Raw genomic sequence first — 13,223 nt, forward strand, 5'->3', positions numbered from 1 at the left:
TATGGTATCCTTTCAGTCCTGCATCAATGGAGATTCCGGGGTAACTTGCTGGCATTTATTGCGAATTTTTTGTTCCTCCGTCTGTTCCCTGTCCGAGTAGGGAGGACATATTCGCAATACCAAGTTCAAGAAAATGGAGTCCCACAGGGATCGCTCCTTAGTGTCACTCTGTTCGCGATTGCCACAAACGGTATTGTTGCTGCTGCTGGTCCAGCAGTAATACCGTCGCTATATGTGCACGATTTTGCTCTGCACTATAGGTCATGCAGTATGGCAGTCGCAGAGCGACAATTACAGCAAGCTATTAGGAGGGTGGAGCAGTGGACCTTAGAACGTGGCTTTCGGTTTTCTGCCGCAAAGACCTCTGTTGTGCACTTTTGTCGTCAACGTACTCTTCACCCCCATCCTGAGCTTTATTTAGGAAATGTCGTTCTTCCAGCTATTGACACTTACCGATTTCTTGGGCTCCTTTTCAATAGTAAATTATCGTTGGAGCCACACATGCGGCAGCTAAAAGTGCAATGCACCAAGAGGCTTAATCTCTTGAAGTTTCTTAGCAGCACTAATTGGGGAGCGGATCGCACGGTGCTCCTACGATTCTATAGGGCACATATTTTATCCCGGTTAGACTACGGCAGTGCAGCATATGGCTCAGCAAGACCAAGTGTCCTGTCAAAGCTGAACAGCATCCACCACGGCAGGGTTCGGTTGGCGACAGGAGCCTTTCGAACAAGCCCCATAGCTAGCCTGCTCGCCGAGTCTGGTGTGCCGCCTTTACATCTGAGGCGCCAGCAAATGCTTCTTTCCTATGCTGCTAATTTGCGACAGATGCCATTTCATCCAAGCTATCCTTGCGTGTTCAACAATGGCAACCGTTTGCTGTACGCTGCTTGTCCTCAAGCAACACGACCGGTTGGAATACGCTTGGATAACAGTTATAGATTGTTTTATGTACCTTCGGTTCCTTGCCTTGTCAGACAAGCAAGTGGGGTACCTTCGTGGGTCATTCGGCGACCTGAAATAATCCTGGATCTGCACACTGGCCCGAAGGAAAACACGGACCCTTTGATTTATCGGAGGCTCTTCCTATCCACATGGGCATAGAGGGAAACGAGTTAGCAGATCAGGCTGCAAGGAGGCAGTTACACTGCCCCCGTTGCCTTTCAAGGTTCCAGCAAGTGATATTCGCTCTCAGCAGAGACATCTGGTTATGTCTCATTGGGAGATGGAGTGGCAGGCCATTCCACTTCCCAATAAGCTGAGAGAGATTAAAGGAACAACGAAGGTATGGAGGAGATCCCTTCGTGCTTCGCGGAGGGAAGCCGTAGTATTGTGTCATCTTTGGATCGGCCACAGTATCGTGACTCACTCGCATCTTTTGAAAGGAGAACCCCTCCGGTGTGTACCTGCGGCAACCATCTTACCGTGGTACACATCCTTACGGAGTGTATGGACCTGGTCGATCTTCGCCGTAGTCTTTACCTCCCGGGTACCATCTCCCTTATCTTGCGAGATGACGAACAATAAGCAGACCTCGTCATCCACTTTATGAGGGATAGTGGTCTGTTTTATCGTGTCTAATGATGTCCTTTGTCCTAGTGTACTTGTGTCAATTGCGCTTTTATCTTATTGACTTCATTTTAGTTTGTGTTGCGTATTTTAATGTGTTGTTTTAACGTCTAATGTAAATTATGTATATATATCTGCACTACCAGGCAATGCCTTACTCCTTTTTTCCCTGTATTTTCTCTTATTTTATTAAAAAATAAAGCATTGCGAATTAGATCCACTGCTGTTTTAATCTCATGCTCATTTTCTCATCACCATTTTTTTTTAACTCTTGTCAGTGGATACATTTTAAAATTTTAAATATCATGTATCATGTCGTCCATCTCGTTCCATTAGGGGCCGATGAGCTTCGATGTTGGGCGCCTTAAAACAAGAAGCATCATCATCATCAAACAATTTATGGAGTCTGCCCAAACTTCTCAAGCTGCATTAAAATCTTTTTAATGATTTCTTTTTCCCGACATATTTGTCATTAAAGCCGTGGAAGCGTTTGTGTCAGTCTTGAGAAACGCAGCCTGTTCATTGTATGCCGTTTTTCCTCCAGCAGTTGCATCTGTTTTTTTTAAGTTCCATGTTGTAGATTCAATTCTAAGAAACTATTTAATGTTGCTTACTTTTTAACATCAAAATAATATCAAGCACCTCAAGTTCATCAAAAGAGATACAAAGAGCAATGAATCACATTTAAAAATTTAAATTTCTCCACAACTTCAGGTACAATTTTCTTGGAAGATATAACTTTGAGTCATTTCTTTTTGTCAACTTCAGTAACGCTAGTGCTTACGGTAAAAATGTCAAGTGTATCCATAAAATATTTTACGCTATTGAAATTGGCACTAAAATGGTGGGGGGGGGGGTAGTGTCAGGCAGCATACATTTTAGGGAAAATTATGCTTTTTGCAAGTCTTCCTTATATTTTTACCATCAGTTAAATGAGTGTACTAAGTTTGAGGGTTCCTGAGAAAAGTGTGGCTGAAGATTTAAAAATTCCTTTTGGAAATGTTAGCAGACAGCTGAGTGGTGCAGTTTTAACACACATATTATATATTTTTGGATTCAGAAAATCTTATTCAAAGAAGGGGAAAAGCAGAATGCAGATACCATTAAGAAGCAAAAACTAATTGTTTACTGATGTTTCATTTTTAACCCAATTGTGAAACAAATTGAATTTGTTCCATTCTGGAGTGCTTTAGGAAGAACGTGTAAAAGAAGAGTACCACCTTAAATTTAATTAACCCTACACTGCATGGTTGGGACAATATGTACTTCTCTGTAAATATAGTTACAAAAGATAAAATGAACCTTTGTGCGTTATGAGGGAAAGGAGGAACATCTGTGTAAGTAAGCGGGTAGGATTTATTATTCATAAGGTTGGCAGCACTTCAGCGAGAGGAAACATCTCAATGTCCTCCAATACTTGCGCTAAAATAACGTGTAATAATAGCGTGATTCTTGTGGCACTAAGAGAAATCATACTGTTACTGGTAAGTTTTCTGCTCGTATTCAAATGCACTAAAAGAACGGTTTGGTATTTGGTGTAGGATTTTTTTATTTGTTATATGTGACTAATTCGTTCCATTATGCAGTCGTATGATAAGGGATGAAGTAGTGAATATTCAAGATAAATATTATAACCAAGTGGTCCGCTTATTCAATACAATATATATATATTCAGTACATGTTTCGTCCCCTAAGGGACATCATCAGCTATAATAAATTAATATATGAGAATACAAAATAGATATTATTAAAACTGGAAAGACACATTAAAATATTGATGTATGGTTACGACATTTAAAATTAGATCTTAGAAATGTTGTTAAAATTGTAAGTCATGCGATCGATAAAAACATTTGAATTGTCTATTATACTCTTGATAATATTCTTGGGAAATAACAGTTGTCATTTATAAAATCTTAAATGATCAATTGTTGTGAATAGCACACTTGATTTATATCTCTTGATGAAAGATTTGTTAGATCTTTGATATGCATTCCTTAGATAGTATATATTGAATGCTTCAGAATTTAAAGTCAACTTGGGGCCGTAGTGGCAAAGTTCTTTGTAGTAATGGATATTTTATTTCTTATTATTGGCCCTGATGTGCGGAGAAGGACTTGCTTCTACTGAGGTACGTGTAATAGGTGGACCGCTTGGTTATCTTGAAAATTCACTACTTGATTATAGTCAATACGGGATTAGTATTACTTGAAATGAAGCTGTTAAAGCTTGTTTCATGTAATGATAATGGATGGGCGACCTTTTGGACTCAATCACAACATGTTGCAAAATCATAATGAGAACTGAGAAACGGTATATCAAACTCTTCTACCATTTCTTAGATGTTACAATTGTGATACCTGGATTTTGTATCAGGGAGTTATTGGCCAGGTGGGTATTTAAAACATCACAACACATATTGTAATATATTACTGAGAGTGCATGGTGGGACTAATTAGTCACATGAGTTTTCACGCTATAAATCTGCCAAAGCCCTCTTAAGAATTTTTAACTATTTTTCCTTTATTCTGGATTAGATTATGCATATTTGAAATTACAATCAGGAAAAAAAAATCATCCAATGTAGAGTTAATTGAATATAATATAAGAAGTTATTAAAAAATCAGTTTAAAAAACTGACATGCCCGTATTAGTTGTCAGTGAAAGCCCTTTTGATTTGTACATATGGGAGAAAGCAAAGGCAGCATGTTGTGCACTGTGTTGCAGGGGACAACAAGCCCATCTGGCAGGTGGCCGAGGAACGCGAGGAGAACAAACATCGCAACAAGGAGAATGTTCCATATGGAGAATATGGAGGCTGGCACAAGGCAGCTAAAGTAGATTCCCCTACTGTCACGACCACGCTCAAGAACTTAGGTGCTCTGTATCGTCGCCAGGGCAAGTATGAAGCTGCCGAAACTCTCGAGGACTGTGCCCTGCGCTCCAGGAAAGAGGTGAGTACGTTTACTGCTGCATGTGGCCATTAGGATCTCCTTAAAATAGTGTATTCTCTTGGTTGTAAACAGGCTATTTTCTTAAATTTTATGAGATTAATGAGAAATTGGATATAAACTGAATGAGTTCAAAATAGTTCTAATATGTAAATTGTCACGAAACCATAAACAGGCTGTGACTGGAAACTGAAGATTTGAGGTAGACCTATTCCAGGACGTAACAACCTGCAAAACAGGATTTAAGCTAAGAAATAAAAATTTTGTCACAAAATGCACAAATAAAAAATTATATTGGTGCAAATTTCAGAAAGTTTGTGCAGCTACCAAAATGCTACACAGAAAATGAATAAGAATAAGGTTTTCAGAAATAAAATTTACATAATTTTTTTCTGTGAATTTTATGCTTTCAGAGTTAGCTGATGATGATTGGCTAAGCTGTTCTTAGTGTTTTCACACATAGTGTACACAAATAATGGAATATAACACACGCCTCTTATATAAGGATTTTGCTTCTCTATTATTTAATTGCTTGTATATTCCTTTACTTTCCTTCTTACTTTCAGTTTGCATCTCAGCATAGGGCTTCATTCCTGTTTACTTCCATCACTTCATATATAAACTGAAAATGAAAACCTACAACCTGTTTTCCAGTCATTGACCGGGTCAGGGATGTAATGAATGAAACATATATAGGCTGTTATTACAATGGGGTCACCACTCCCAAGGTGATTTATTAATGAGTGATAAATGCTATGAAATGATAATGGAGAGTGTTGCTGGAATGAAAGATGACAGGGAAAACCGGAGTACCTGGAGAAAACCTGTCCCGCCTCCGCTTTGTCCAGCACAAATCTCACATGGAGTGACCGGGATTTGAACCACAGTATCCAGCAGTGAGAGGCCAACGTCTGAGCCACGGAGGCTCCCCTCATATATAAACTAGATCATAATCATCATCATCATCATCATTTGACCCTTCTCCAGTTTCCCGGATGTGGTGTAAGAGCACTCTCCATTTCCGTCTGTACAGGTATCTTCCTTCCTCTTCAACTTTACATGTACTGAAAGCAAAGCCTTCTCTCTTCACTTCCTTGTAGTCATGTTCTTCAGCTCTTCGAAGTATGATTCTTTTTCATTTTCCTCTGCCTCTTTCACAGCACTTTTTCTTCACTAATACTTGTAAGGATTAACCGTGTCTCAGCGGATGGCCTACAAGTTTTAATCTCCTCCTCTCCTTCTCTTTATAATGAGTGTCTGGTTTTCACCGACTTTTTTAAAAACTTTAAAGTTTCATTCCCTCCTCCATATTCACAAGCACGCTTTCCTTTTTCCCAACTATGCAGCTTTCAGACCCGTACAATAATACATTCCAAATGGAAGACTTAAAGAAGCTCATATCCCTGCTAGTCGAAATGTTTTTCTTAGATTGGAAAGCTCGTTTAGCCAGTGCTATCCTTTTAATTATTTCAGAAGTACCTCTGTTGTCTTCAGTGATAATGCTTGCCAACTAACAGTGGTTCTCGGAATATTTTTGTTCAAAGTTACAATCTTTATTTTCTGAACACTCGTCTTTAGTGGGTTGCTAAATTTCTAGAAAACATAACTCAGAGAATTAGAATAGGTGAAGTATTCATTATTCTTTCCTTCACTCACCAAAATAATGCAGTACCTTGAAAACATGTTAATTCTCCCACAATATGCAAATACATTCCTGGTAGTTCAGTGCCACCAGTCAACCCCTGAATGTACTTCCTTAAGAGTCAGAAGGTCGGCTCATTCTAAGAAATGTTCAGTGTCTTGCTACCAACAAATGAATGGCAATATAAAGATTAAGAGCGAAGTTCCACAAGGCAATATTATTGGACCTTTTATGTTTACCTTATGTTTTTACCTAAGTCTGAGGCTTGTTCAAGATCCACTCAGCTTATGTGAGGAGCTGTCTGACGGTGCGATTCATTGTGACAACTACATGACACCTCGTTTGTTAGGCCATGGGGTGTTTTTGTGAATAATGTTATACTGTATAGAGTAATAAATAAGTTGCAGGATTTGGAACAGCCTCAAAAAGATGAGATGGACAGCAGACAATGGTATGATGGTAAACGGGGTGAAAGCACCCTTTTATCAATCAATCACCACTGCATTTAGGGCAGCTGGCCAGGTGGCAGCTTCTCTATCTGTTGTTAATCTAGTCTTTTCTTAAATAATTGCAATGAATTTGGAAATTTATTGAACATCTTCCTTGGTAAATTATTCCAATACTTAACTCCTCTTCCTATAAACAAATATTTGCCCTAATTTGTCCTCTTGAATTCCAACTTTATCTTTGTATTGTGATCTTTGCTACTTTTGAAAACACCACTCAAACTTATTCATCTACTAATGTCATTGCCCGCCATCTCTTCACTGACACTTCAGAACATACCGATTAGTCGAGCAGCCCATCTAGGTTGTCGTCCTGAGTATTGTAAGTGTGACTTGACTATTAGTGTGATAAGTGACTTTGTTGGTAGCAAGGCGCTGAACATTTCTTAGAATGAACTGACCTTCTGACTCTAAGAAAGTACATTCAGGAGTTGACTGGTGGCACTGAACTACCAGGAATGTATTTGCAAATTCTGGGAGAATTAACAGGTTTTCAAGGTAGTGCATTATTTTGATGAGCAAAGGAAAGAATAGAAACAATTATTTTCTTTTCAAGTACAATGTGGCAGCCCCATTTTTGCATATTTTTATAAGTCGAGTAGCAAAATGGGACAGAGATTTAACCCTGCTTTAAAGTTATTTGATCTGAACATAAACCTGGTGTAAAGTATATTGTGTCTTACTTTTTTTTATAATAAAGATGCCATTACAGTAGGAGTTCAGAAGAGCTGCTAAGTTAATGCAATACTTGGCTTTTTTTTTTTTTTCAGGCACTGGAGATTGTTAAACAAGCTAAGGTGTCGCAGATACTGGGAGGAGAGTCGGGCGACAAGCGGCGCAGTTCATCGGGTAAAGAACGTAGCAGCCGGCGAGGGTCGCGGGAGTCCCTAGAGTCAATGCAGTATGAGGGCGAAGAGGTGAGTCGACGAAATCTTCTTTCTAGAACATTCAGTGCTTGGCTGAGCCAACATGCTCAAAGGTGCAATTAGTAGTTTGTACATTAGAGAAACCATAACGGAATAAAACTGAAGTCCGAGTGGCATGCACGCATAGACTGTTATGCCTTTCAGCATTCACTCGGCAAGTCTGTAGTGAATTAACAATGCGCCTCCACAATCCTCTGTTAGCAACCAAACCGTTTAGCTCTACAGCTCTTATCTTGGTCTCCCTCTGCTTCTCTTACCATCCATGGCAGAGTCCAGTATTCTAAACGTGACCTATTATCACTATTCACCTCACATGACCCCGCCACCTAAGCCATCAGCCTTATCTCCTGCTGCCATTGTTTTCACCTAATTTTATGTCTGTTACTTCCAACTTATTCATATCATTAATTCACTCAGCTTTCACTCAGTCTGTCTCTAATGTAAAGATAATTTCATGCAAAAGCTTGCTTCTTTTATACAGCGTTAGCTCTGTTACATCTTGATTTGCCTACCGTCCTGGGAGAGCTTGACATGACATTCATTCCTTTTTCCTTTGTCAGTTCGTTTAACCCCTTCAGGTCGACTGTATCTTTCCTGGCAGTCGAGAAGCTAGTAGTGGCAATAATGTCTTCTAGTGCTGTCACTTCTTCTTACCATGAGCTTTGCCTTATTAGTCCATCTATGGTTATTTATTGACGGAAGCCGTGTTTTTGCACATACTAGAGCAAAATGTAGCTTTCACCGAAGTCTGTCTCTTTTATGGCCGTTACAGTATGGAAGGTGATACTCTCTGGCCAAGCAATGCACTTTCCTTATAACTGCAAAATCTTCAGTGGTGTTATTTGAGGATCCAAGCAGCCTCTGGATTGATCACTTAGGTTGCTAACCATTCAGAGCTGTGGGAAAGCAGGAATAAAATATTTATATGATTCTTTGTAAATCTTGGAGGAACACTTTACTGGGTCACATTGATCCAGACTCTGCTATCCAGAGGAATGAATGAGGGACAACGACAGCCAAATGCCTGATAGCAATAAATCCATTTGGAGTTAATGTGAAGTTACAACCTCCACCTCTCTGTCCATGGGACTACAGAGACCACTACTCAGTCTGAAGGCTACAGATTATCAGGTGATGCATGGTCAGCACCACGAATTCTCCTCGCTTTCTAGACCGGGCTTGCTATCTCACCCTCAGGTAGCTCCTCAATTGTTCTCACATAGGTTGAGTGAACCTGCATGGAAAAATCTCTGACCTAGCCAGAAATCGAACCTGAGGCCTCCACGTAAGAGACAGACTTGCTACCCTTAGACCACGGGCAGGGAATATGATGATACCGTTCTAAGATCAGTTCATGAAACTAAATGACCAGGAGAGTTGACCATGCAGTTAGGAGCGCTCAGCTGTGAGCTCGCATCCGGGAGATAGTGGGTTCGAACCCCACTGTCGGCAGAACTGAAGATGGTTTTCCACGGTTTCCCATTTTTACACCAGCCAATGCTGGGGCTGTACCTTAATTAAGGCCACTGCTGCTTCCTTCCCATTCCTAGGCCTTTCCATCCCATCGTCGCCATAAGACCTATCTGTGTCGGTGCAACGTAAAGCAACTAGCAAAATAAAAAAAAGAAAAGAAACTAAGTGATGTACTGAACCCATAATTCTACGGTGAGAAATTTTTTTTTTATTTTTCTCAAATATTTATTTGGTATTCAGAAACTACTGTATGTTTGAGGGCAGCCATTTTGCGCTCCCCAGAGCCCGATGTTGCGTGGGAAGGTTCCCGCAAGGCGAGCTCGTGGATTGCCGGGACACCTCGGTGGAACTCGAGTGCCCGACAATTTTCTAAATTAATGAATTCTGCACAACGAGGGATTTTGACAAGATAGTAAAGGAAGAAATAAATAAGCAAAATTATTCATATACCCTCTGTGGAGGTAGTGACACCAGGGACAATTTAGATGCAGTTAAGCCCAAGTGTGTGTTAGCGTGAGAACAGCGAGCTAGTTACACGTGCCAAGGTCGTGGGCAGAAGAAAAACGCGCGAAACGCACGGGCAGAAACAATTTAATTCTCCTGTTGTGGGTGTAGAAAAATTATAAAATTAACATGGAACATAAGTGCAAGTCTGTCCGGAGTTCTGGGACAAGTTTTATCAAAATCGGTTTATTAGAAGCAAATTTGGCAGATTTCACAACCGAGCCTCATAGAGGGGATAGCGTCCTTCCGGAAATTATAAAAGAAACCCCCCACCGTAGATTTTTCAGTGTCGATCTGGAACTTGAGGCCGCGGGAGCTCGTGCCCGTCGTCATTAGAATTTCGCGCCAGATTGACCGACAATATTTCAATACATGTTCGTGGTTAAAGTCCATATATTTAGTAAGAAGAAAAGTGAATTGGAGAAGCTGTGAACGTTTGCAGACGAACTGGGAAGGTGTAGGCTGGTTGAAAAATACACAGCAGATTTTATTTTTATCATTTCCTGTACTCTTGTAAGTGAAGAAGGTCTGGGGGAAGCGATTCAAAATAATTCGATTCCCTTATCGGCCGAACACCTGTTCTTGTTGAAACAACGGGGAGAGAAACCACTCTGGGAGACGCATCAGACAGTTATAGCCGACTGCAGAACGAGGGAAGTTCGTGGTGCGAGTTACAGAGAAAGTGCATTATTTATATGGTAGTTTTAATCTCGTGTGTGTGAAGGGTAGTGTTTGGATGAGTGAGTTTTTAAAAATGAAAATGTTATCTGTAAAAATGAGTGGCTAAGTACGAGGTTGCTGGGATGATGCAATCAGAATGCTGAGAATGTCACCATTGTGCAGGTCTGTCTATTTTGTATTATGTTGTAGTTAGTTTAGTTAGTTACTGTCTGTCCTAACCAAATTTCCAGATGATTGTCGGGTGATATTCGTAATTATCAGGCGAAAGGCGTTGTAAATTTTGGTCAGCGTGTGAAAATTTTCAGTGTGTAAATTTCATGTCAGGAACGGTAAAATGCGACGCTTAAAATTTTGTGTTGAGATGAGATATCATTCAAAGTACGGATTTGTGAACGTTATAAGTGTAAATTTGTCGTGGCGAATATTGTAATCTCAGGTGTCAGTTGCATTCAGAAATGCTGGTTAATAATAATAATAATAATAATAATAATAATAATAATAATAATAATAATGTCTACCGCGGGATAAGGAAATTCTTCTATGTCAAATCACATTTAACCAGTTATTTTTACAAGGATCGTAAGCATATTTAGATAATGTCAAGAAAATTTGTTAGAGTCACAGTCGTTAATGGGAAGAAAATTTTGAGACATCGTGTATACTTGAATTGCGAAAGGTCGATGTGTGCTCTTGGATTTTTGAGGTTCGAAAGTCGTAATTATAGTAAAGTCAGAGATGTGCTTAATAATGTTGTCGTTTTCACCAGGGGATCGAAGTATGAAAAAGGGTCTTGAAGGAAAAGGGATTGAAAGCGATGGATTTATATGTACGTGGAGATGAGAGAGAAGTGTTACCGCTGGAATCAAGCGATGAGAAAGAGTGTTGAGACATTTTTGTAGAGGAAGTATTTAGGAACAGGCTGTGTGAAACAGGCTGTATTGTTTTCCGCAATCAATCCGAACTTGAGACGACTATGATGTGAAGCATTGTAAATTGATAGAACGATTCCAAGTGAAAACGACTCTAGTAAAATGTAAAGGTCTGGGTAGTAAACATCCAGTGATTTTTGTTAAGATAAGGTACGGCCTCCAGGATTAAAGAGCACTTTGGACACACGGTTGGGTTATATTTAATTTGTTCATTGGAGAGGTCATGGATAAGATGGTTGGAATTGATGATAGGCGATCTGAGAATTTCGAATGTGATGGTGATGATTATTATTTTGAAGGCATCCACTAAAAGGGAAACGTGTGTTGGGAATTTTCATTGGCAGCCCTGACACTTCAGTGCACAGGCTGAGATTGTGTTCGAGGTGGAGAATCGTTCGTCACGTCTATTTATTTTTGAGTTCACATATTATGATGAGGTAGACACTTGTTGTATTTTTTTCGAGAGGTAGGCACTTACCGTGTTTCGACTTGCATTCTTTTGATAAGAGACGTAGTTCCGTCGTGCGTATTTTTTGTCTGACCAGATTCAGTGTTAATGTTGGAGGTTTGTTGGAAATTGCGGTTCGCCTGATATGTTAAGGGAGACGTAGTACGACCCACTTTGACGCCCGACGATAGATTTAGGACGTCACGTGTTTATTCTTGGAGTCATTGGTGATGAGACGTCCTAGGTCACGCCCGACGATAGGACTTGGAAGGCATCATGTATATACTGATTAGGTTTAGGGTGTACAGATTTCAAGTGAGCCCGACGATAGGTCTGGGATGGTAGCTGTACACACTCAAGTCTCGGTTTAGATGTTCCTGTCTTTTATTTCTTTTGTGAAGTGGCCTGGGGGAAGGTAGCAGTTACAGTACGATATGATTTATTGTAGAGGGTCTAGGCGAAGCTCTCATTGAGATAACGGGACTGTTGTTGATAAACGAGGGCTGTCCAAGTGCGGGACATCGACCCGATCTAGATTAAATATTTTTACTGTGTTTCTTCGTGCGTGTTAAGCTGTATGACTTCGAGATGCTAATTTATTTTTACGAACTTCATTGTTTCTCGTTTTAACGTCCGTTTTCGTTTGAGGGTGTGCATATTGACACTCAGCGTTTTAGAATGAGACTTGAGTTGCGAATGCGGTTTCGATTCGTCAGCCAGTGATTTATATCATTTTTAATTTTGTCGTATTTTCATTCTTATTCATAGTAAGTAAGTAAGTAATCACTTTACCAGTAGTGTGTTGGGACAGACAGTAAATAGAGAGATCTGTACTGGTAGCATTGTTGTCAAGGGAAAGAATTCCTTAAATTTGTAGTAAATTTTAGCGTGGACTGGTAAATTTGTTAAGCATAACAAACCCATTTCTAACCTGAAAATCGGTTCAATAATAATATTTTTCAAGTGACTTTTCACTTTTTGATTAACTTCAGTGTTTGGCATTTCTTCTAAATGCATGATTAGTAAGTGTTTCCTGCATTTCGCAGTTTTGTTCCTTTAGAACGACTTAACGTAAGATCCTCCCGGATCATGTGGTTGTTGGTTCCCTCCGAACAGTTGTTTGGGTGATGCACAGTTAGCATCGGGATTAACGTATCACTTAAGGGTGTCATGAATGACAAATACATGGTGGAATTTTAGGTCAATTGTGAATGATGCTGTTAACTTGTAGTGAACACCATGCTTTCCCATAATATTTCGCAACCTATCCAAAGCAACTGATAGTCAGTTTGGTTCGATTAAGGGTCCATTCGGCGGATGTTTCCGTATCCGTGAAGGGTATTTGACTGGTGGATAACCTTAATTAAGAGAAAATCAGGCGTTCTAATTGTTGAAAGTCAGATTTTCCACGGATCGTGTGGATTAACTCTCAGTTCTTGTTTGGAAAAATAGGCGCCCGGTTTTCAGGTCTTCCCCTTTTCAGTTTTTCAGTTTCGCTGTCCACTAACATATTAGCTTCTCTGAAGCAACTCTTCGACATTAGAAGAAACGAAGTGACGTTATGTAATGTGACTGTATTTGGAACTTTTCAAAA

At 39.9% G+C, this 13,223-nt stretch overlaps 1 protein-coding gene across 6 annotated transcripts in view; it reads left to right on the plus strand.

The window, feature by feature from the left end:
* Klc (kinesin light chain) overlaps positions 1-13,223 on the plus strand; it is a 416,901-nt gene that overhangs the window by 305,781 nt on the left and 97,897 nt on the right. For all 6 annotated transcript variants that reach the window (XM_067155490.2, XM_067155483.2, XM_067155488.2 and 3 more), the window contains 2 exons: positions 4,297-4,523; positions 7,439-7,585. In XM_067155490.2, the coding sequence (XP_067011591.1) occupies positions 4,297-4,523; positions 7,439-7,585 (374 nt within the window). The remainder of the gene's footprint in view (positions 1-4,296; positions 4,524-7,438; positions 7,586-13,223) is intronic.

Source organism: Anabrus simplex, chromosome 11 (assembly GCF_040414725.1).
Source record: "Anabrus simplex isolate iqAnaSimp1 chromosome 11, ASM4041472v1, whole genome shotgun sequence".
NCBI classification, from domain to species: Eukaryota; Metazoa; Arthropoda; class Insecta; order Orthoptera; family Tettigoniidae; genus Anabrus; species Anabrus simplex.